Source organism: Sturnira hondurensis, unplaced genomic scaffold (assembly GCF_014824575.4).
Source record: "Sturnira hondurensis isolate 20B ecotype Veracruz unplaced genomic scaffold, ASM1482457v3 Scaffold0009733, whole genome shotgun sequence".
NCBI classification, from domain to species: domain Eukaryota; kingdom Metazoa; phylum Chordata; class Mammalia; order Chiroptera; family Phyllostomidae; genus Sturnira; species Sturnira hondurensis.
In genome coordinates, this window is record NW_028082364.1 from 4,863,853 (window position 1) to 4,888,895 (window position 25,043).

Here is a 25,043-nt window from a genome sequence, read left to right on the forward strand (position 1 = left end):
ATCTGACACTTGCACTTTTCATCCAGAAGGTAGCCAGTGTTTATTCTGTTGCAATCTGGTTTCCAACTCCTGTCGGTTCAAACGCTATAGTTTGGTTGCTTCAACTGTATCCTCACTAACTGTTGTCTTCCTGATCTGTTTCTTCCGTCATGATCAGTTTTCTTTCCTGTAACTTCCAGATTTTGCAAGCCATCTGTCTTGATTAGACTTTCGTGGTACATTTTTGTCCGTATTTTTACTTTCCTTCTTTCTAGGTGGTTTTGTTGCAGATGGTTCCCTTGTAAAGAGTAACACTGAAGTGAGTTTTTATTTTTCAGTCCAATCAAAGTATCTCTGTGATTGTGAGGGAAGAGGCGGGTTTAGCTTGTAACACCGGTGATTCCTGGGAACGCTGTACGTCTCCCCATCATCTTTTGTTTCCTCTTTCCATCTTTTTTTTCTTTGTTGTTTTCCCTTTTTCCGGGAAATGTTAGATGAGTTTCCTTCCTTCTGCTAGTCCAGAAGTTAGGTATTTTTATGCTTTTGGTAGTTGTTCTTCAATTTTAACACAGCTCATTAGCTCTCACATTTTCTAACAGACACAAAGCATTCACTTAACCACCAACTGCACACCTGCACTTGACCCTGTCGTTCAGCTGTGGCCCGTGGTGCTGTGGCTCACGGGCAGGGGCCGTGTCGGAGGCAGCATCAGGACAGGCCAGTGGACACGGGGCGGTTCCAAGGGGCGAAGGAGCAGAAGAAATGTTTCAATAACTTCATCAGCTCCCCACAGACATCTGATTGGTTTCATCAGAGTCTAAATTTAGTCACCAACATATTGATTAAAAATCATTGAATATGCAATCCCTGAGTACCCATCGGCATGTGTTTTCATTCAGTTCAGTGTTCACATGCGGGCACTTCCCTGGTCCGCCCCTAGAAGGGGCCTGAAGTGCAGTGGCCCAGAGGGTTGGTATTTCAAAGGCGCTGAGATGGGAAGTGAAACCCAGCCTGTTTTATTGGTCAGGAAATTCAACACAATGCATTGGCCCTAAACTCCTTTTACAGCTACAAACCCAGTGACCTCTATTTTTTCTTTCTCTTACTGGTGATGGTCTTCGATTGGACCATCACTGGGTCCTCTTTAGGGGGACTCGACGTCAAAGGCAAGGATGAGGCTTCTGCCGGTTCCTTGATCACGGTGATGTGGACCTCCGAGTCTTGTCTTTTGACCTCTTCCTTTCTCAAGCTGTTCAGCCTAACACGGGAAGCAAACAGAAGGAGGTATTTTTTTTACTCTGTCATTTCAAAGCCACTATCTCTGCTCTGTGGCGTTAAGTAGTCTAAACCTGATGGCAGCTTACAGTTTTGTTTACAGACCTGATCTGCTTTGGTTCACAAAAATTGTTACCGTCACTTTGCCTGAGATGAGGTGATGCCGTGTCTAAACCTTACCTGCAGTGACCTGCGAACCATTTATCTCCCGGCAGCTGGCGGCTAGTAAGTCGCCTCTGAAAATCCTTCTGAGTCTTTCTCCCTAAGTCCAGTTTAATGCTTTCTTCAACAGACCCACAGGCTTGCGGGGCACTTCGCGGAAAGCAGACGTTTGCACTCTGATCAACAGGTCTGCGTGGCACTGAGCCCGGACAGCGGTGCGAGAAAGGTGAGCGTGCAGCCCTCCCTGGGTGCTCCGAGCGCCAGTCATCGTTTCAGGTGCTTTACAAACAGGCGCTCCCTTCATCCTCCCCACTGTCCTATGGGGGCACTATCCCCAGCCTACAGATGAGGAAGCTGAGGGCACCCCTTGCCCAAGACACCCAAGCATTAAATGGAGGGGCCGGGATTTGAACCCAGGCTGTCTAGATCTGTGGTCTGACTCCCAGACACTCGGTCACACTGCCTTTTCATGGGAGCCTTGACACAGAGGTCACCACCATTTTAGACAACAGGAGAGAACAGGTGGCCCCCAGGCAGGATTCTTCCCGGTAGCCACAGGTTCTCCGCCCCCCATGCGACGTGCCAACCTTCGGAAGCTGTGTGCTCTTAATGAAAGCACTCGGTCCTGAAGCTGCCGGCAGCTCCAGAAAACAGGAAGGAAAGGGCCCTGCGAGCCCGTGCACGTCACCTCATTTCCACGTCGTCGTACGCTGTCCCCCTGTCTCTGTCCCAGGCCATGAGCTGTGCCTTGTTCTCCATCACTTTCCCCTGGAGCATCTCCTCGCGTCTGTGAGCCGGGAAGAGCACGTTGACAAAAAACCAGCACACACAGCCGACCCACACTCGGAGCTTTTCGGTCTGTTCGTCCTCGGGTTTTTCTGTTTTCTCTAGAAGAAAGTTTCATTTCAGGGCACGCCCATATGGTTCTGCAGTAACCTTGGAGGCTGGGTGCTGGTCCTGCCCCTTCTGCGGTGGGCCCCCCAGCCCCTGTGACATGGGGGTGCTCCGCTCTCAGGCCCCCGGGGAGCCAGTGAGCTGCACAGTGCTCACGGACTGCCTGGAGGTCACCAGGCCACAGTTACAACTGTCAGCTTTTCCTTTGAGTCTCCTGGCACCTGTACTTTTTTCTAAATAGCTTACATTTTTTGGTTTTCTAAATTAAAATTTTAGAAAATGTACAATACTCCCCATGTCTCAGAGAAAAAAAAGATCTCTTGGCATTTGTGTACATTGTCTTTTTCTTTTTTTAGAGAGGGGGGAAGGGAAGGAGAAAGGGAGGAAGAGGAGCATCAGTGTGTGAGAGAGACATCAGCTGGTTACCTCTCACACCCCGAGTGGGGACCTGGCCCGCAATCCAGACTGGGAATAGAACCGGCGACCTTTCGGTTCTCAGGCTGGCGCTCACTCCACTGAGCCACACCAGCTGGGATTACCTACGCTGTCTTTAAAGGTAGCTTTCACCAAGAAAATAAGAGTATTTTAACTCTGAATTGGGCAAGAAGATAATTACTGACTTGTGAAATAAGCTAGACAAAGAAAGACAGACACTGTATCATCTCACCTCTATGTAGGATCTTGACAACATCAGAAAAATAGGTCAGATTTGTGGTTACCAGAGGCAGGGGATCGGGGGAGGGCAAAGTGGATGGGGATGGCCACACAGCACAAACTTCCTTTTATCAGACAAGCAAGCAGTAGACAGCATGATGACGGCCGTGAACCCAGACGCAAGGTCTGTCTACATGAACGCCGTTAAGAGTGTCAATCCTGCCCTGGCTGGTGTAGCTCAGTGGATTGAGTGCAGGCCTGTGAAGCAAAGGATTGCGGTTCGATTCCCAGTCAGGGCACATGCCTGGGTTGCAGGCCGGTTCCCAGCAGGGGACTCACGAGAGGCAACCATACATTGATATTTCTCTCCCTCTCTCCTTCCTTTCCCCTTTCTGAAAATAAATAAATAAATTTTTTTTAAAAAAAGAGTGTCAATCCTCAGAGTTCTCATCACAAGGAAAAAGTCTTTCTTTTGTTTTCTGGGATGATTGTGGTAATCATTTCAAATCATAAGTCAAATCATAATGTCCACCTTAAACTTAGGCAGCACTGTAAGTCAATTATATCTGAATAAAACTGGGAAGAGTGCCCCAACCGCACAAACAAAGCTCAGTAAGATCATGCCTTGAAAGTGGACTCTGTCGGGCAGGAGACAGAGCCGGGCGCAGCAGTACTGGCTTAAACACACACACACACACATGAGAGTGGTACAGTTTTTATAAACTTTATATAATTTATAAGAAAGCTGGTCAAACTTAAAAGTTCTAGAATTACAGTACTCACCATTTTGAGGTACATAAAAGGTCAGCACTTTCCCTGGAGATAGAAAATTCATTTTGGAAATCCTCTCATCACTTAGAGACTTCTTGAAATTGGGCTTTTACATAAAAGAAAAAAACCATAAAGCAAAATATTATTTCTGCATCATTATGGACTAAAACTAATTTCCTACATTTTAATAATTCAAAGACTGTTGATGAGACCATTCTCTTAACTGTTTTTTTAAATATTTTATTTATTTATCTTTAGAAGGGAAGGGAAGGAGAGGAACATCAATGTATGGTTGCCTCTCGTGGGTCCCCTGCTGGGGACTGGCCTGCAACCCAGGCATGTGCCCTGACTGGGAATCGAACCGCGATCCTTCAGTTCGCAGGCCCGCGCTCAATCCACTGAGCCACACCAGCCAGGGCTCTTAACTATTTTTAAACTGCAGAAGATGTCGGTACTCGTGCTGTATCTACTGCAGACCGCCCCCCAAGAAACCAGACACTTGAAAACGTACTCTCTGCGCAGTTAACTTCCATTCATATATGGATGGGTTTAATTACCACACATACGCTCTTTCCACCCACATTTCTGTGCCTGGCTAGATCTTGCTCTTGAACTCCACACTGTGTATCCAGCTGTGCCACTTGCTGTCACCCTTGGATGGCATGTCCTAATATGTCCAAAACCAACCCCTTAATTTTGCCCCTAACCCCCTCTCCCCCACTCCATCCTCCCCCTACACGGCGAATGGCAACTGCATCCTCCCGAGTCCTTCCAACCCACCAGGCTGGAAACCCAGGCACCGTCTTTGCTTTCCCTGGGCCCTCGCCGCACAGCCTGCACACCACCTTCTGGTAACCCCGAGGGCCTCCTGACTGGTTCGTCAGGAAGCGGTGACCCTCTGCTCGGCGCCTTCCGCAGCCTCCCCACCTCCCCCTCCCCCAGCCGCTCTGCTGGTCCCTGCTCTGTCCTGTCTACCACCAGCGTGCACCCCCACCTCCAACCTCTGCACAGAACAGTCCTCTCACGGCTATTGACACAGCCGCACCGCATCCCTTCAGGCACACTCGGACTGCCCCACCCTGTCAGCCAAATCCACGGCGGGCAAATCTGGAGCCAAACTGCCCAGCTCTACTACCTACTGGTCCTGCAACTGTGGGCAAGGTACTTCTTAACCCTTCTCAGCCTCAGTTCCCGTCTAGAGATAGAAGCAGGACCTATGCCTGCATGACACCTGGTAAACCCCACACGGGTGTTCACTGTTCTGTGTTCACCTGTTACCATCTCTCTTCTCTCAAAGGAACAGTCCACAGGAGGACAAGCTGTGTGTTCGCTGCTAGATCCCCAGCACAGAGCAGCGGGGTTGTCACACAGTAGGTGCACCACAGTGGGTCGAAACTACAACCCCATAGAGTTGAGGTGGCGCGTGGAGAAGACAAACCTCTGTTGTCTCCATTTCGCTGAAGTCGAGCAAGACCCCCAACTTCCCTGACGATGACTTGATGCTGCCAAAGCGCATGTCGGACTCCTGACTCGTCTCCGGACTCAGACACCTCCCGTTCTGGGTGCTCAGAGCAAGGACAGGCGGTTAGATAGGTGGCTGTTTCCATGGAAACAGGCATGCGTGCATGCACACACACACACACACTTTTAATGAACTATCATGCACAATAAACAAAGTGTATATTTGACAAATGTCAACATGTCTACACCTGTGAAACCATCACTTCAGTGGAACAGTGAACATGCCCGTCACCCTGAAAGTTGCCTGTGCCCCGTGGTGACCCCTCTTCCCCTCCTCCAGCAACCACTGACCACCTGCCATCACTGCAGGTTACTTTGAACTTTTCTAGGCATTTTATGTAATTTTATACAACACAACAGTATGCACCCTTTTTTGTTTGGCTGCTTTCCCCCAGCATAATTATTTTGGTCCACGCGTATTGCATGTATCATGAATTATTTCACTGCTGGCTCACACACCATTGTATGACTACAGTGTGGTTTGTTTATCCTGATGGACATCTGGAATGCCACATTGACAACCAGAAGTGAAGCTGATCAGACGGTGACTGAGGACGATCCCTAGACCAGAATGTTCACACTTGGTCACCGGAGTCTGTGTCGATGCCATCCATAAAATCACTTCCCTCAGAGCAGTGTCGAGACCCAGGCTGCGGCCCGGGACCAGGCTCCCAGGTGACTGGAGGAGGCATGCCTGTCTGCAGGGGTGCGCCATGAGAAGCTGAAGTTGAACAGGAAGCTGCCAGCAACTGCGGACCCCAAGGCACAGCCCAGGGACTCACGACACGAGTCTCTGCTTAGGCCAGAGTAGAAGGCTGCTGTATGAGCAGCTTGGAAGTGTTTCGCAGCCCTGGGGCTCCGCCGTGCCCCCATCCCCTTGTGGCTCCAATGGCTCAGAAATCAGAAATGCTTTAAGTCCCCTAACCTGAAACTCCCCCTGTACAGGTGTGTCTCAGTTTAGCACTGAAGCCTGCAGTGGATTCCTGCCCCTGCCCCTGCCCCTGGCCCCAGGTCTCACTGTGAACCCTAGTGTCCAGTCTGGCGAGCAGGCCCCCTTCTCAGGGACCTGTCTAGCACCTCGTGTGACACTCAGGAGCTGTCCCTTACATCTTCGCTCTGGGTCACGCTTTCCACCCTTGTAAACACTAGATCACGTAATGAAACATTTCACAACAAAACATCACGGGTGTTCTGAGACTCGGGTCCTCCACACAGTGTTTGTGGGCACTTTGACCTTCATTCTCCTACTGGGGCTAAGGGTCTGCTTTCTGGGTTGTGACCAGGAAGTACATTTTCTCTAACTTAAGAAAAACAAACTATGAAAAGAAGACTTAAGTTATTTCCTGAAGGGTTACAAAAGCCCAGGACAACTTTGAGGACTGTTTAACCATTCCAGAGTAAAACCATTCCTCGCTCTAAATTCTAACATATTACTCGTTACCTTATTTGCTGCCATACACACGCTCCCATGTTTGCCTTCCGTGAAACCGTCATTTGGAGAACTCGCACAGGATCTAGTCATTTGGTCAGTAACATAGATGAAGGCAAAGCTTAAGAGCGCTTCAAAGAATTCCAGGAAGACCAGCTGCAGTAGACGAAGGGACAGAGTCTTAGTCTCCCGAGCACACCTCGAGGTCCATCAGTGCCTCGCACGGGTGTTCCTGTCTGTTCTCCAGGAAGACCCCGCTCACCGTGTCGGGACGGCGGACACACACCAGTCTGCAGTCAGACCCACAGCATCTAAAAGACCTATTAGAACGTGTGTTCTATCACCTCACTTGTGAGGCACTGTTTCTGTGTTTGACAGAAACATTCTACATTAGCTAATGGAGGACAATCATGTTCGAAAGTGTTTCCTTTTTTCTTAAACAACTAGAGAAGTGGCATCTGGAGACCAAGCGGCAAGTGCTTACCCACAGGGCGGGCGGTGGCCCCCTCCCACCCTCCATGGTCCCGACTTGCGGGCCTGCAGAGCAGGTGCGTGGGTGGGGCTGGCTGGCTCGGACATGGACATGGATCACCCACCTGTGACGTCTGTGGGTCCTGAGCTGGAACAGGCCCCCCAGGTGGACCAGAGGCTCCAGGCTGGCCCCTGCCTGCTGCTGGGGAAGACCCGACCTCCTCAAAGCACCAGGGTCCCCAGTCTGACGGTCTGCTGAGCCCCACCCAGAGGGGGGTCTGGCTGGATGGCAGATGGGACGCTTGCCCACTGCGGGAAATGCTAACAACGAAAGACCCTTACACCTAGTTCTTGGAGGAGGCCAGTGAGTGTCTTTGGGTATATGGCATGTACACCACAGAATGCAGACATGTACTACACCGCTAAGTACCCACGAACTCGTACGGGAGGTTTACGTTCTCTTGACTTTGTTCATCATTTCCTGACATCTGAAGTGTTCTTTTTAATACTAATCTCTGATCTCCTGATACAATCAAGGGGGGGGTGCATACACAGACGGGCGCATATATCATTTTTTGTATTGGGATTAGAATTCTTTTCAATCAAATCTTGGTTCTTGGTATCCAAGGAAAAACAGTCTGAGTTGGATCTATACCATTCGTGCCAGCTCTTCACAGACCTCGAGTTCAAAGTTGCTGTCAGTTCCGTCACACATGAAAGGATTGTCCTCTGCTATGACCTCCACAAATTTGGTTGGTGTTAATTCTTTACTTAATATTTTAAAGTTCTGTAAAAGAAACAACCAATCACACCATAATGGCCTCTCATTACAAACAGCTATCTATTTTTTATGTCCACTTACATCAAGACAACACTTTAAGAAAATGTACCAGAAATGATTATCTTAAAAAGGGATGATTTTGTAAGGCATTCTACATGAACATTGCAAGTTACCTCTCTTCTCCAAACCTAATCCTTCAGAAACCCCAGTAAAGGGTTTTTCAGAGGTCTAACCCTAGGGCAGAGAGAATGGGAAAGCAGCTGACCCAGACGTGAGAGACGAGCCTGGCTCTAAGTGGGGAGGGGATGGCCCTCGGACTCAGCAGAGCCCAGGGAGGTGGGAGGCAAGCCAGGGTGGCGGGAATGCAGGACGGGAAGGCACTCCAAAAGTCATGCTGCAGGTGGGACTAATCGCAGAAGACTCCCTGAAAGTCTAGCAGAAGACCAAAGGCGTGCTCCGAGCCCCTGAACCAGAGGGCATCTGGCCTGGAAGACACTTAGTCCCCCTACCATCCCAGAGCTGCCAAAATGAGGGTCAGGCGACAGAGCTTCCTGGGAAACTCCTCCTCCACGTTGACCGCCCCCCAAACCTTCTAAGAACTGAAAACCAGGCTTAGGTCTCCAGCGAGTTAGGAGACCTAAGTCTCCCGGCCTGGTCACCCTACAGATGTGATCTAGTCTTTGACAAGTGCCATCCATCCACGAAGGCCTTCCAACACACCACACTCCCAAGTATGAGTGGACAGCCAGAGTTCAGCACACACTGCAGGCAAAGCCTTACAACAGCCAGAGAACAAAACTGGCCGGGAAAAACCAGAAGCTTCTCATATACACAACACTCACACTTCCTAAAGCCTTCCACCCCGTCAGCATTCCATTCTCCAAGACTTCTCACTCACCTTCCCACAAGCACAAATCAAAAGTAACAGGAAGCGAAAACCACCAATACTTAGTATGAGACTGTTATATGAATTAGATGTTTTCACCACTCTCCAAACCGGAGCTTTTGAAAATTCGTTTTCTGAGGAAGGGTGATTTCTGACAACAGCACTCATCCTCCACCCCTCCCTTGGAAGGCCAGGTCTGCTCAGTGAAGCCTTCGGCCTACCGCCCCCGACCCCCACGCGGCAGCCGGCGGAGGCGCTCCCTTCCGCCCCCAGAGACCCAGGAAACAGGCGGTGGCTCTGAGAACGCATCCCGCATCCTCACCTCCTTCTGCGCGGCGTAACTAGCCCCTCTCACCCTCCATGAAAACCAAGATGCCCGCGAGGGTGGGCCGGAGCCCACCAGATGGCTCACCTTGAGCATCCAGAGAAAGTGCCTCACCTTCATGGTGAGCTCGTGGGGCGGCGCCGCATGCGGCCGGCAGTACGCCCTGTACACCTCCCAGGTCAGGTCGAGGTAATTCATCGCGTACCGCGTCTGCTGCGGCTCACCGAACAGCAGGCCTAACGGTGCCACAGAAGACACACATCCAAACCGTGATCACAATGTTACATTTTGAAAACAACAGCGCTAAAGGGAATCCTATTGGTTTTGTCCTCACCATTTACACGGCAGGCATTGGGGTGAATGTTCTCAGTCATCAGTTTTGTAAAGCACAAAACCAGTGAGGGGCTGCGATTTCTGTAATTAAAAAGATATTATTATCAGTCCTCCCTCCAGCAGGGGGGCTGGAATTCTGGTCCTAGAGTGGGGGTATGGGTGGTGTGGGCTGGGTAACTGGCCTCTAACAAGCAGAGCATAGAAGGGAAAAACACTTGAGAAAGTGGACAGGAGACAGCCCTGCTGACACCACTGTAACTGGGTCAAGGTTAATGTTCCCGGTAAGGATACAGGTCAACATCACACAGCCTGACAGGATGGAAGGGAAGGGCAGCTCCCCTCCTCGGTATCCTTCCCCAAACCCATAAGCTCAGTGTCACGACGAGAAAGCATTAGCAGACCAAAATCGAGGGACATTTTATGGAATAACTGACTAATGTTCTTCAAAAGTGCCAGGGTTATATAAGACAAAGTCTAAGAAACTATCATGGGTTGCAGGGGAATGAGAGGTGACAATGTCGCGCCACGTGGGATCCTGGACTAGACAACTAGGACAGGAAAGGGACATCGGTGGGAAAACTGGCGGCATCGTAACAAAATCTGCAATTTACTTAAAGGTATGGCAGCTGCTTCTGTTCCTTCGTTTTGATGAGTGTGCCTTGGTTCTGTAAGGTGTTATTCGGGGAAGTGGTGAAAGGTGTCGATTTTGCTCTGAGAGACAGGAAATTCTGGCCTAAGGAAAAGCTGGTTGTGACTATTTTGGAATGAAACCCTGAGAGCTCTCCGCAGTGTTGGAACACACTGCAAGTTTCCCCTTTGTAAGCTGGGATCTTCACGGTTTTGCGGCGAATATTTTTGTTCCTAGTCCTTCAGTGCTAGAGTGTGTAAAAATCATAATGAATGTCAAAGAACAGAGGACAGATGGAACCAGAGTGACAGCTGGTGCTTCTCGCGTCCACGGACAGGGTCCGGAAGTGGTACTCACTGGTATTCTTTGTGATGAATGTGGTGAGCCAGCTGTACCAGGTAACTCAGAAATGTCCTCAGAAGGATTTTTGTGAATGGAGAATGAATTTCTTCAACTGGTATGTCATTATTGGCTAAAATGAGAAAATTGGAAAGGATGCCTAGTATTTTCTAGCACCTTCCATCTGACTTGCTTCTTGTGCACCATCCAAAGATCTGGAGACAAGTACTTCACTTAATTCCAGGAACTGAGTGCTTTTCCTCCTAGAAAGGACTCTGAACTGTACATCCGCATCCACTTAAAAACTGAGTCCCACTCGGAAGATCTTCATCTGGTTACTCTCCGAGAAACTTTAAAGATCCCATGTCTCGACGCTTTTCAAAGCCTTCTGACCCACAATTCGATTAGTGCTAATTCTCAATAAATGCTAAGTTTACTTCAAACACTTGAATTTGAAGTAAATAGGTGTTTGCTCTAATATTTTATTTTTCAAGTAGATATCTCGAGGCTTTCAGTCTTGCTTCCCAGAATTCAGCTGAAAGGAGCAAAACCTTCATAGTTGTTAAGTTTATTGCATGAACTTTCTAAGTAGAAATCAAGCCCGCACCCAAGCCGATCTAAAGCTTTTCTAGGCTGTTCTCAGCCCCCCCAGCCCTCTCTGCTTCTGACGCGACAACTGAGCATGATTCCACCGTAGATCAGGGCCAGAGAGGAGACATGGTACTTCGAGCTGTATGGGCCAGTCTCTGCCACAACCACTCAGCTCTGGCCTCTGCAGGCACAATCAGCCACAGAAAGACGTACACAACTGAACATGCCGTGTTCCAGTAAAACTTTATTTACAAGAACAGGCCGGGGGCCCCTGCTTTGCTGACCCCTGCTGTAGACGGTCTTGGCATTGCTGCTACGTCCCAAGATTGCCTCTCCAAGTGCGTTTTCCGCACCTTCAGAAGCAGCCCCTGTGTTGATCCCTGCCACACCTCTCCTGGCCTTTGCCTTCACTCCCTCAACATTTCCTGACGGGGTTCATGGTGATATCATGGTGCATTTCTCTTTGAACCAAGAGGTGTGAAGGACCTAGAATACTCACCACTCAATACCCTGTCCATATCAGCAAGGGTTATTTTATGGTGATGAAATTTACAATCCTTCAGAAACCTCCAGAAGTGAAGCTTTGTCATCAGGAAGGCGTTATCCAGGGAGTGGTCACACCCCAGGCTGCTATAGAAGCTATAGATTCTTCTCAATTCTGTAATATTTCTTAAGACAGCATACTCTACCTGAAAAGAGAAAGCCTTGTCTATCTTATCTTACCCAGTAAGAACAAAAGCAAAAGGAACACCTGTTTTCTAAATTAATCAGATAAAGAGCAAGTGGTGCACATATACAGTGGAATATGACTCAACCATAAAAAAGAATGAAACCTTGCCATTGGCAACAGCATGGATGGGCCTAGAAGGTACTGTGCTGAGTGAAATCACTCAGACGAGAAAGTCAAATACCATATGATTTCACTTAATATGTAGAATCTAAAAAAATACACAGAACAGAAACAGACTCCCAGACACAGAAAACATTTTAATGCTTGCCACGTTGCAGGACGCATTAAGGGAAGAGGTGAAGAGGTGAAGCAGTGAGGGGACTGAGAAGTACACACCGGTAGTTACAGAACAGTCACGGGGAAGTAAAGTGCAGCACAGGGAACACAGCCGCTAATATTTTAATAACTATGGTGCCAAATGGGTACTGGATCCATCAGGTGATCACTTCATAAGCTATGTAAATATCTCATCACTGGATTGTACATCTGAAACTAACATGATATGGTACGCCAACTGTCATTGAAAAATATATTCTTTGTAAAAAGTATTCAAGCCTAAAATACAAATCTGTAACGGTACAGAAGGCTTTTACCTGCTTCCGTTCCTCTGGTTGGTCTTTCTCAGGGTACGTGCTCAGCAGCCAACGCAGGTCCAGCTCAATGCTCGAGCCCAACACTGGGTTGCTTTCACTGCCGTCAACCTTCCTGATAACTTCTAGCAGATGAAGGCAAAGACAGGGCATCACCGGGAAGAGCAATGTTAACATTGGTCGCTATTATACCCAAACAATCTTCCACAGAAGTGTGATACAAGAGTATGCCAAACAACCTACTACGGAAGCATCTGCTCACAGGAAACTTCTGTTTTCTGACACCCTAGGTGTGTTTTGATGCGTGGATACCATGGAAAGAAAACAGAGACTGATGAACTGTCAAGCGGCAGGTGCCCAGTCCCTACCAGCACTGAAAGATCCTCGGAACTGGCTCCCGAGGGCAGCGTCTGCACACGGCTCTGGGTCATTCATCAGTTCACCTTCAAGGTCTGGAAACTTCGCTATGTGGTCGTTGCAAAACAGGCCAGTATACACACACCCACTCTTGAACGTTAATCGGCCCTGTAGATAGAAAGGTAACTCGTAGCGTGGAAAAAATTTCCTTGGGAAACCATTGGTAAATGTACATCGAAATCTTTCTCAAGAGTTCGTAGTATTTTGTTTGAGACGTGTGCTCTGTCCACAGGTCATCCGGTTCCTGGACTCTCACATTGCTGCGTAAACGCTCCCCCTCTCCTGATTCTCCTCCCTTCTCCCCCCCTCTTCTTGCTATACCTGCCTCACGACCTCTGCCCAACTTTAAGCACCCCTCAGTCACAGAATGTGTCTTAATAAACTATGCTAATGACCACCTGAGTGCCCGTCACAGAACAGTCTTTTGATATTTGTCAAAATGTCTTGGTATCTGTTGAGCCCAGGCCAATGGTCAGTCTGACCCAGAGGTGGGCAAATGACCCAGTTCAACTCAGTGAAACTCAAGACATTTGTGGAAAGCTTCTTGAAAAACAGTTTCTGCGCTGGCTGGTGTGGCTCAGTGGATTGAGTGCCCGCCTGCAAACCCGGGGTGGGGGTGGGGGGTGTCCCTGATTCAATTCCCAGTCAGGGCATATGCCTGGGTTGCAGGCTGGGTCCCCAGAAGGGGGTGTGCAAGAGGCAACCACACACTGATACCTCTCTCCCTCTCTTCCCCTCTCTAAAAATAAATAAATTAAATCTTTAAGAAAAAAGGAGTTTCTGCTCTTCTACTTAGTGTGGAATGTGGATGTGAAGTCAGGAGCCACAGCAGCCATCCTGCAATCATGAAGTGGGGGCAGCATAAGGGTGGGGCTGACATGGTGGGAGACACCATGGATAGACGGAGGAGAAACCCTGGCTTCACTGAATCAAACCAACACAGAAGCCCGCATTATTTTTTATGATTTATAGAAGATTAAGCTAGATTTCCTATTACTTAGAACCAAAACCATCCTAACACACACCCCACACACACAAGCACATATAACACAAGCCAATTAAATAACCTCTAAATTATCACATGAAATTAATAATTTGGGGGTAATTGTTTTAAAATTCATGTAATCATCTCAACAAAACAGTAAGTTATCTTATGCAAAATAGATAATGCACTTTACTAGACGGAGAATGACATGCCTCTTACTGTATCTTAAGTGCTTCACATAATCTTTAAAATGTAATCTTCAGCCCTGGCTGGTGTAGCTCAGTGGATTGAGCACGGACCTGCAAACCAGATGACCGCAGTTCGATTCCCAGTCAGGGCACATGCCTGGGTTGCAGGCCAGTTCCCAGGAGGCCAACTCCCAGCAGGGGACGCACGAAAGGCAACCATACATTGATGTTTCTCTCCCTCTCTCCTTCCCTTCCCCTCTAAAGATAAATAAATTAAATTTTAAAAAAAATGTAATCTTCACAGGTCTGTACTCACCATGCCGTGTTTTTTATCAGAAACCCATTCTCCCTCGTATGTGGCTCCACTGGCATAGTAGAATATTCCATAGCCATGACGACACCCGCTCACGAAGTTTCCTCTGTATTCATTCCTCAGAGAATACTGGGAGTTGGGGACCCTCTTCAGAAACCATGTGTGTGTTCCTAAACCATTCTGAAGAGAAAGGACGCTTCCATGAGCAATGTTCAAAATACTTCTTCTTTTCACTTGAGTCTATTGACGCATGTGGAGGAACCACAGTGACTCATGTGAAGGGGCCAAGAACACGGACTTCGGGGCCACGCAGCACAGGGTTCAGCCCCAGCTCCGCTCCGTGCCAGCCAGGCCTGACCTAAGGCAAGTCGCTGAACCCTCTGTCTTTCATCCACAGAATGAAGGGTGGGTGTATAGGTCGAAGGCAGTGCGCGTAAGGGGCCTGGCTTGAGTGTCCAAACTCATCAGCCCTGGAATGTCGGGTTACCAGACAAGACCACACAACTCCCCCGTGTGTTGCGGGTCCGCAGAGCGTCCACCTCTGCGGGTGTTCGGCGGGTACCTGGACGCCTCTGTCCCACTGACCACTGTACTCCTCGTTAGTCGTCAGCCACCTCATTCTGCCTTCTCCGTGCCGCATGTTGTCATCCCACTGACCTTCGTATACATTTCCAGATTTATAACTAGGACCAAAAAAAAAATGATTTTCAAAAACAATCAGTTATCTCATCTGCACTTAATGCACCTCTACGACTCTCCCGGAAAGGTTCTCCCTGAACTCGCAGGAAGAGACCCAACCCTCTTGCCCATATAATCTTCCCTGTAGTTAAAGACAATGGATGGGCGTGCGGTTAGTAACAACAGTCATCTGAGGAGGTGTAATAAACCATGTTATTAAACTTTCTGATCACTTAATAAGGTGACAATGTGGATAAGAGCAAGGACTTCAAGTCTTTACAAGTAATTCCCTGTAATATTATAATTGGCTAGTAGTTTGCCCCCCAAATATTTTTACTCTATCAGCTCAAACTGAAAATCAAGCAACTGTGTCAGCGCCCTTCAGGAAATGTGAAGTTCATCATCCAGTCCATGACGAATACGGAGAATGAAGAAAGGCAGTTTCTGCACAGAGTAAAACAGTGTGACGAGACTTCATTTAACTCTAGTATTTGCATCACCATGAAGGTGATATTGGGGTGAATTTGAAGAGTCCACCTGTTTACGTAGGAAATACGTCCTCTGTGCTTTCTCCACCCACCTCTGAACAGCGCGATTGAGCACCGCCGGGGTCTCCTCCCACTCCTGGCCCGCGCCCCTGACGAGCAGCAGGGACACCCACCGTCTTATCCCCCAGCCCTTTCTGACGTTGTGATCCCAGGTCCCCTCGTAGGAAGAGGTACCCTCTCGATCGTAATAAATGCAGCCCTAAAATAAATAATATCAAGTTAAAAAAAAATCAAGCCCCATATAACAAATCCTATTTTATAGGTAAAGATAGGAAATAAACTATATGAATTTAAGGGGCTAACTCATGCAGGAGACAAATGTCACACTCAGGCAAGACGTGGAATCTATTTACGTTTCTGTTTTGGAATCAAGAATACAGTAAAGCACCTGCTGAGGGAGAATGGGATAATGTCACAAATTAATTATTCCTTAATATCATAGCACCACATGAGGGCGTGGGGTAACGACTACACTCATTACCTTCAGTACATCCATTACATTCGTAACTAGCAGTCGAATACGTACTAAAGAAACCCTGCTTTGTCGTCACCTAAAGTGAAGAGCAGCATGTAACTGAAGGTCACTCTCGTAGGTACCAGAACCCTTTTTCTTTTATCCATTTGGAAACCTACTTCCGTTACTGCCTCCAAATACAAGTGACCACAGCATCACCATTCTGTGGTGACTCCTCTAAGGGACTGGCCACTGTGCAAGGCATTTGGATCTCTGCTGAATGGCCTCAAGTTGCTGGTTTATTCACTAGTGTGTGTGTGAGAGAGAGAAAGAGAGAGAAGTGTTCCTATCTTCTTCCTCATTATCAAGCTAACGTGTTCCTGCTATGCCATCCGGGTGCCTGTGGGGGGCACTCCCACCCCAAGCCTGAGCTGATCTGCAATGAGCTAAAACTAAACAAAGCAAACCGAAGATGTTAACTGAACAGTCTAAATATGAGGAAAGTGATGATTACAATGGCAGGCTTTTCCTTTTCTAAACACACCGCGACGGCGTTTTACCATCGCACAGCGAAACAAACAACAGCCCCAGAAACAACCGCCTTGCTTATGAGTGAATGGAACCAACGCCGCTGGCGACAACGTCAGTGGTGGAGCCACCGTGGAAAACAGGCTGGCAGTTCTCCAGAGTACAGGTCGGGTTACCATGCGACCCAGCGATTCCGCTCCTGAACACACCCAGAAGTCAGCAAACAGGTGCTCGACTGAACCCTCGCCCACATGCCCAGCGACACTGTTCACAGTGGCCAAGAGATGGGAACAGCCCTAACAGCCATCCGTGGGGCGAACGGATAAACAAAATGTGGTCTAGCCATACAGCAAAATACTATTCGGCCATAAAAAGGAAGGAAGCACCCACAACACGGGTGACCCTCAAAAACGTGGTGCTCAGTGAAGGAAGCCAGACACAACACAGGTCACGTGCTGTATGACTCCATTTCACAGGGAATCAATAGAATACACGAAGCCACGGACGCAGAAAGCAAACTGTTGGCACTGCAGGGTGAGGGGGCTGAGGGGTAACCACCTAACTAACGGGTATGGGGTTTATTTTGGACTGATGAAGTCTGTGGGGCCAAGACAGGTCGTGTTGGCACGACACTGAGGACGTACTGACGCCTCGGGCCACTGAGTTGCTTACTCTGCCGTGGTTAATTTCACGTCCCACGAAGCCCACCTCAGTGAACACAAGTGGATACGCCTTCACAGCCCCCGCGCCCCCCACCCTCCGAGTTTAGACGTTCTATGTGCAGAGGGCCGTCCCGGGGCGGCCTCACCCACCATCCCGTGTCTCTTGCCCTGGCACCACTGGCCGACGTAGGACACGGGCTGTGTGACGCACTGGAACACACCAAATCCATTCCTCTTGCCGTTGACCACTTCTCCTTTGTAGGTGCTGCCGTCCGGCCACGTGTGCATGCTGAGGTTCACGGAGGTGCTCTTTACAAAGTGCCCCTGGGGAAAAATGGCCCGAAGAGTGACAGAAAGAAGGCAGCAGAGACACGTCCTTGAGTGCCGATACCACACCTGCCTCTCCTCCTGCGGAGACACTGGACTATGCCCAGGTCCCACCGTCCTCCCTCACCTGGCACCTCCACGAGGCAGAAGCCCAGGCGCACAAATGCCTCTGGAAGGTTGTATGCAGACTGAGCTCCAAGCAGCAAGCAGGTGACATCCTGGCCTTGGAAATTTGGATTTTTGGAACCCGCCCCAAAGGAGGCTGTGAGTGGGGGGTTGAAATCTGCACCCTTTCTTGGAGAGCAGTTTGGTTCTAGCAGTTGACTTAAGAATACACACTGCAAGACGGGTTAGTGGAACCCAGAGCGGAACGAAGGGCTAGGGTTTGATCTCTGCAAAACGAAGGTATGAGATAGTGTGTAATAAACTGTAAAGAGGAGGGGCCCCAGTACATGTACAGTACACGTAGAACCCTCTGGAATGTACGAATGACACTGCCAACACCACCGGAGCATCCTGGACCATATCAGCTGTATTCTTTGGGTCTGTGGATTTCTTTAATCCACGTGCGGAACGACTTTCATGAAAGCAGTATGTTTAACTGTGGGAACCTGACCATTAAATCTCACAACTACGGTTTAGAACTATAACGTCTTATGTGCTTCATTTCACATTCAGTTCATCAGCCCAAACGTAAGTCCCTGGTCCATGCAGGAGTCCTTCTGGAAACACACCCTTCAAAACAGAACAATGACAAACCCTTGGGACCGATCACAGACTTCATATGACAGCTGCCACTGATGGCGCCAGGCCTTCACGGACCCGCAACCACACCAGCGTGCTCATCTCCACGGGCAGAGCTTGCCTTTGAGCAGGGACCACTCTGGCACCCACCCTGCTCCAGAAAGGATCTGTGGAGGAGTCCGAAGAAATCCGGTTGCCCGCACCTCACACCAGGCAGTCCTGTGCCATTGTTAAACGGGAGCCTGGGTTCAACCTGGGTCTGCATTTTTGAGTTTTTATTAAACACTTAATATGTATGTTAAGGGGGGTGGAAACTAGTGTGCTAAAACTCGTGCCTATGGCCTCAACCACAAAAACTTGTGCTCCTATAATAATCATGTATTTTTCTGACAGGCTGAATGAATGAAAACCTTCATTGTGGCATTATTAGTAAGTGCAAAAATTGCCCTGGCTGGTGTAGCTCAATGGATTGAGCGCGGGCCTACGAACCAGACAATTGCGGTTCGATTCCCAGTCAGGGCACATGCCTGGGTTGCAGGCCAGTTCCCAGCAGGGGATGCATGAGAAGCAACCATACATTGATGCTTCTCTTCCTCTCTCCTTCCCTTCCTCTCTAAAGACAAATAAATAAATAAATAAGTGCAAAAAATGAAAACACCCAGAAGCATCCATCAACAACTATGGCATGGTTTTGAACAGTATATTAGAACACTGTGCAATGTTAAAAATAATTACTATGGAGGAGGGAAAGGGGAATCTAATGTTTAATGGGTACAAAGTTTTTCTGATATGATGAAAAAGTTCTGGAGTAGGTTAGAAGTGAAGGTACAAGCCATGATACAATCTGATACGTGTACTTAATGACACTGAACTTGGACACTTACAAATGTTTGAAATAATAAATTTTATGTTATATATATATACATATTTACCACAGTAAAAACAAGTTGCAAAAACATGTAACAATACAAAAGAGTCACAAGTCAAAGAAGATCCAAGGTGGCCCTGGCTGGTGTGGCTCAGTGGATAGAGGGCCAGCCTGCAAACCAAAGGGTCGCTGGTTCGATTCCCAGTCAAGGCACGTGCCTGGGTTGCAGGCCAGGTCCCCAGTAGGGGGCATGTGAGAGGCAACCACACCTCGATATTTCTCTCCCTCTCTGCCTCCCTTCAGTTCTCTCTAAATATAAATAAATAAAATCTTCAAAAAAAATCCAAGCTGTTATCTACAAAATGAATATGCCCAGGTAAAAATACTGATACAGCCATCAAGAAATGTAAGGAACACAGCAAATTAACAACATTTACTGCAAAAGGATGTTGATACCGGGGTTTTACTTGTTATTTACTGTAGTGACCTGAAGGCTGTTTGTATGACAAACAAAAATCGGGAAAAACAAAAAAAATCTACAATGACAACTTCAGTTGCACTAAGCCCTGTTTTTACCTTAAAATATGTAATCAGGGTTCAAAATAAAGCCAGCATTAAGTGATTCCAAGTTCTTTGAAGAGTGGATGGATTTGTCTGAAGATGCAAATCTCTGTCACCCCGCACCTTCCTCCACACCGACTCCCCAACTGTGTGACTCACACGATAGGCGCCACCTCCTTGGAAGACTGCAAAGCGTTCTCTGTCACGCAGTCCTTGGACTTTGCTCCCTTCATAGCTATGGAGAAATGAAACTCAAGGTCATGACAGTTGGGTTGAGACACAATTAACACGAATGAAGGAGCACCTCTCACATTCATTCACTCAACAAACACCACCCCACCCCACCCCCTCCCCGAGAGCCACCATACACCTGTCCCCTTCTCAGCACTGGGGTAGAAGCTGTGAACTGTGACCAAGACTGGAAAGTCCCTGTTTCTGTAGCTTCCAGTTCACTGAGGACAGCCAGACAGTAAATGTGAAACAAACAAGCAAGATTAATTCCAGACTGTGTTCAATTTTTTGTGAAAGACGTGACCAGGGGAGGGGGCTGTCCTTCACGGGCAGGCAGGGCGGAGGACTCTCTTGAGAACACAAGAGCTGCACTGAGAGCTCGAGAACCTGGAACAAACACCTGTGAGAGGAATCCTGGGAAGAGGGACCTAGGAAGAGGGGACAGCAAGTGCAAAGGGCCTGAGGCAGGAAAGAGCCTGAGATCTCAAATTCCAAAAAAGCAGTGAGGCCCTGGCTGGTGTGGCTCAGTGGATTGAGCGTGGGCCTGGGAACCAAGCAACCACGGTTTGATTCCCAGTCAGGGCACATGCCTGGGTTGCAGGCCAGTACCCAGCAGGGGACTCACAAGAGGCAACCATACATTGATATTTCTCTCCCTCTCTCCTTCCCTTCCCCTCTAAAGACAAATAAATAAAATATTTTAAAAAAGAAAAAAGAAAAAGCAGTGAGGAGAGTAGCACAGCTGGAGTGAGGGAGAGAGGTCGGGAGGAAGATGAGAGGGGGCAAAGGCTGGGGGGTGGGGTGGTAGGGCACGGTGTGCCAGGGGTGTCCAAGCTTTTGGTATCTCTGGGCCACACTGGAAGTTTTCTTGGGCCACACATTAAATATATAAACATTAGCGAAAACTGATGAGCAAAAAAAAAAAAGCTTTCATGTATATTTACAATTTGGGGTTGGGCTGCATGCATAGCCATCCTGGGCCGCAGGTTGGACACCCCTGGCACTGTGGACTATGTCTCATACTTTTTAATATCCTATAGTGCTGAACCCAACAGCTGGCACACAGTAGCTCATCAATAATTGGCTGCTATTACCATTCAAACAATCTATCTTTTTAAGTCTTTTTTAAAAAGATTTTATTTATTTTTAGACAAAGGTGAAGGGGAGAGGGAAACATCACTGTGTAGTTGCCTCTCGAGCGCCCCCTAGTGGGGGATCTGGCTTGCAACCCAGGCATGTGCCCTGACTGGGAATTGAACCGATGACCCCTGATGAACCGTGCATCGTGATGGAACCCTGTGAAACCATAACCCAACCCCATACAGCTAAGCTGCTGACAGACTCCTGATGCCCATAAACTGTATGAAATGACAGCTTCTGACTGCCATGTTTTAGGGTGATTTGTTGTAAAGATAGACAACTAATAAGTTATGTAAATAGGAAGGTACCTCTGTTCAGGAGGCCTGAGAAGAGAGACTAGAAAGAGGGAAATCTTTAGGGAGCGAGTCCAATCGCCCAGTCAAGAGATAACAAATCCACGCACAGAGAAAGGGACTAACGAGAGAAGCGGAGGAAAAAGAAACGAAAGACACAGGAAGGAGGACAGTTCTCCGATCTCCAGGCTGGATCTACAGGAAAACAGTGGTGCCCTGACAGCCACAGGGCCCCACAGAGAAGCCAGCGTCTGGGAGAGAAAGGGCCTCGTGGGGAGGAACCTTAAGGTGTGTATTCTCTCTCCTTTTCCCCAGTGAGGATCCTGAGGCTCCGAAAGGTTCGGTGATAGGGGGATGCATGCATAGAGCTGACTCAGATCCAGCTCATCTTGTTTCAAGCCCTGTGGTCTCTGCTTTTGGGCGGTGGGAAGCCCTGAGGAAGACACACAGTAGGGAGTTAAATACGTGAACCTAAAAGTCTAGAAGGGCCAGTGCTGACAACATGGGTTTTCACCGTCACCCAGAGAGGTGGGCGGTGAAACTGCAGATGTCCCCGAGACAGAAACAGAGGGCATGAAAGTGGTAGAAAAGGAAGCCCCCAGTAGGATCACCTTTCAACGATGAGATCGCTGAGAACGGGCACCTCATACAGAGCGGCATCTTCACCCTGCTGCTGATTTCTGGATTCCCTTTTGGGTCCCAGTTCGTGGAACTGCACCTCTGACTGTGGGACAGGACTTGGGGACCCTTCTCGTCTAGCGGAACTGTCATCTTGTTTGGAACTCTCTGGGTTATCAGAGAGAGATGAAGGAGAGCGGGCAGACTTATCCACTTTTCTGTCTGCTTTTTTCTTTTCTTTCACCATTCCCCTTTAGCAGACCCAAAGTTCACTTGCTGTATTTAAGCATCAAATGATTTCTTTGGTTGAGAGCTGTTTGTTTCAAAGCATCGATGAGTTTTAGCTGAAAAAATAAAAGTTATGTCTCTAAATACTTAAGGGTTCCCTTAGAAATTAAAATTTTACCTGTATCATTACCATTCTTCTAAAGCCTGGAAAATTACAAATGACCAGTTCATAAAAACTGGTCATTATTTAAACAGGTATCATCAGTTTACAAAAGTAATAGTTTCAATGTTACATTGGTTGTTCCTATAATTTTAAAAACTGGAAACACCGCCTACCATGTCTTCAAATAGTGCCCCAGGAAGAAGGGTAACCCTGTTTACGAAGAGTGGTTACCTGACCTTTAAGGTCTTGCACGCAGTCAGTCCAGACTCTAAAAGCCCGTCTCCTCATACGTCAGTCAGTGTGGCAAAGTACGCAAGCTGGACTCAGGCTGCCCAGTCCACTGACCCGCTGTGTGTTCTCCTGCTTCATGTATCAAGTAGGGATAACAGCACCTTGTTTCCTGATGAGGATTAAATAAGTTGACGCAAAAAATGTGTCTAGAGTATGGGACAGGGCACACACAGGAGTGATTATGTCACTTTCCTGTTTTTGGAACGAAATCAACTACCTGCCCCGAGCCAGCACTACCTTGGACTGTGTGCCCCTGAGGCCAGCCATGAACGAGGGTGTCCAGGTCCGAACTGAAGGCTCTGAGACCAAGGGTCGGCTGCCCTCTAAAACCACCCCCTCTGGGGGCCTCCAGGCCAGAGCAGGCGTATAGGCTAGTTTTCCAGAGCCAGGCAACTTCCCTCTTGGAGTGCCCAGAGGACATCCTCTGGAGATGACCGACAGCCCCCCCCCACCGCCGCCACAGGCAGCCAGCTCTACCCCACCTGTAGGATTTGCTCTTACATCATCCTGCTTCCCATTAGTTTTTGTTTTACCTGGCTGGACACCATGCTCTCCTGTTTATTCTTTCCTGAGTTGTGAGCAGAGGCTGGGGGCGCTGTTCCCTCACTTGCTGCACCACCCTCCATGNTGAAGGAGAGCGGGCAGACTTATCCACTTTTCTGTCTGCTTTTTTCTTTTCTTTCACCATTCCCCTTTAGCAGACCCAAAGTTCACTTGCTGTATTTAAGCATCAAATGATTTCTTTGGTTGAGAGCTGTTTGTTTCAAAGCATCGATGAGTTTTAGCTGAAAAAATAAAAGTTATGTCTCTAAATACTTAAGGGTTCCCCTAGAAATTAAAATCTTAGCTGTATCATTATCATTCTTCTAAAGCCTGGAAAATTACAAATGACCAGTTCATAAAAACTGGTCATTATTTAAACAGGTATCATCAGTTTACAAAAGTAATAGTTTCAATGTTACACTGGTTGTTCCTATAATTTTAAAAACTGGAAACACCGCCTACCACGTCTTCAAATAGTGCCCCAGGAAGAAGGGTAACCCTGTTTACGAAGAGTGGTTACCTGACCTTTAAGGTCTTGCACATAGTCAGTCCAGACTCTAAAAGCCTGTCTCCTCATTCATCAGTCAGTGTGGCAAAGTACGCAAGCTGGACTCAGGCTGCCCAGTCCACTGACCGGCTGTGTGTTCTCCTGCTTCATGTATCAAGTAGGGATAATAGCACCTTGTTTCCTTATGGGGATTAAATAAGTTGTGTTTTAATGGGGATTAAATGTGTCTAGAGTATGGGACAGGGCATACACAGGAGTGATGATGTAACTTTCCTGTTTTTGGAACGAAATCAACTACCTGCCCTGAGCCAGCACTACCTTGGACTGTGTGCCCGAGGCCAGCCATGAACGAGGGTGTCCAGGTCCGAACTGAAGGCTCTGAGACCAAGGGTCTGTGGCCCTCTAAAACCGCCCCCTCTGGGGGCCTCCAGGCCAGAGCAGGCGTATAGGCTAGTTTTCCAGAGCCAGGCAACTTCCCTCTTGGAGTGCCCGGACATCCTCTGGAGATGACCGCCCCCCGCCCCCCCCCCCCGACTCCACAGGCAGCCATCTCTACCCCACCTCTAGGCTTTGCTCTTACATCGTCCTGCTTCCCATTAGTTTTTGTTTTACCTGGCTGGACACCATGCTCTCCTGTTTATTCTTTCCTGAGTTCTGAGCAGAGGCTGGGGGCGCTGTTCCCTCACTTGCTGCGCCACCCTCCTCGCCCACCATGCACCCGCTCAAGTCTTCAGAGGCCTGTATGTTTGGTGGTGTGGTCCATGCGGGACCACAGGGCCTGGCAGCAGGGATCCAGCCCCAGTGCTTACCTGACTTCTGAAGCCAGGCCCAACCAAAGTGATGGGCAAGCCAGCGCGTCCAACCCAGCTGGTCTCCAGGCAACCGCAGCCCCGCCCCTTCCCATCCCACCCTTAAAGGGGCCACGCAGCCCCAGAAGCCTCTGAGCATTAATGTTTTCTGCCCTACAACCCTAGGCCACCAGGTGGAAATATGGAGCTGAATGCACTTGACCTCGGTTTTCCCAGCAGTGCTACCTGCGGCATGTGACCTCTCCCCTTTCATCTTTACCATAACACAGGAATAATTAACTCACGTGTTAGTTTTCCTTTGCACTGCAAACAAATTACCCAAACTTGCTTAGTGGCTTAAAGCAACACAAATATATCATCTTACAGTTAAGTTAGGAGTCCAGCAGGGCTGGTCCCTTCTGAAGGCTCCAGGGAAAAATCTGCCTTCTTGCCTTTTCCAGCTTCTAGAGGCTGCCTTCCCGCATCTTCCAAACCAGCGCATGGCCTCTCTGGCCCAGCTGGGCCTGGGTATCCCGTTTCTCATTCCCCATTCCTTAACCACACCTGGATAGCCTCATAGTCAAGGGCTGTGGGTTTATCACAGAGCC

At 48.5% G+C, this 25,043-nt stretch overlaps 1 protein-coding gene across 4 annotated transcripts; it reads right to left on the bottom strand.

The window, feature by feature from the left end:
- Positions 1-976: 976 nt before the first annotated feature.
- LOC118994989 (radial spoke head 10 homolog B-like) lies at positions 977-23,205 on the bottom strand. Of its 4 annotated transcripts, none has more exons than XM_037057835.1 (19): positions 23,130-23,205; positions 21,908-22,258; positions 19,792-19,867; positions 17,283-17,456; positions 15,602-15,687; positions 14,825-14,945; positions 14,266-14,442; positions 12,728-12,884; positions 12,363-12,484; positions 11,539-11,728; positions 10,467-10,581; positions 9,483-9,562; positions 9,263-9,384; positions 7,836-7,943; positions 6,698-6,841; positions 5,174-5,293; positions 3,748-3,841; positions 2,105-2,303; positions 977-1,237 (listed from the first exon to the last, which is right to left on the bottom strand). In XM_037057835.1, the coding sequence occupies exons 2-19, from the start codon at positions 22,159-22,161 to the stop codon at positions 1,066-1,068; spliced, it is 2,511 nt and encodes an 836-aa protein (XP_036913730.1). In that variant the 5' UTR covers positions 22,162-22,258; positions 23,130-23,205; the 3' UTR covers positions 977-1,065. The 4 variants fall into 4 exon arrangements, with proteins under 4 accessions (XP_036913730.1, XP_036913728.1, XP_036913729.1 ...); XM_037057833.1 differs by having other exon boundaries at positions 9,236-9,384; XM_037057834.1 differs by lacking the exon at positions 23,130-23,205 and adding an exon at positions 22,537-22,701 and having other exon boundaries at positions 9,236-9,384.
- Positions 23,206-25,043: the final 1,838 nt, after the last annotated feature.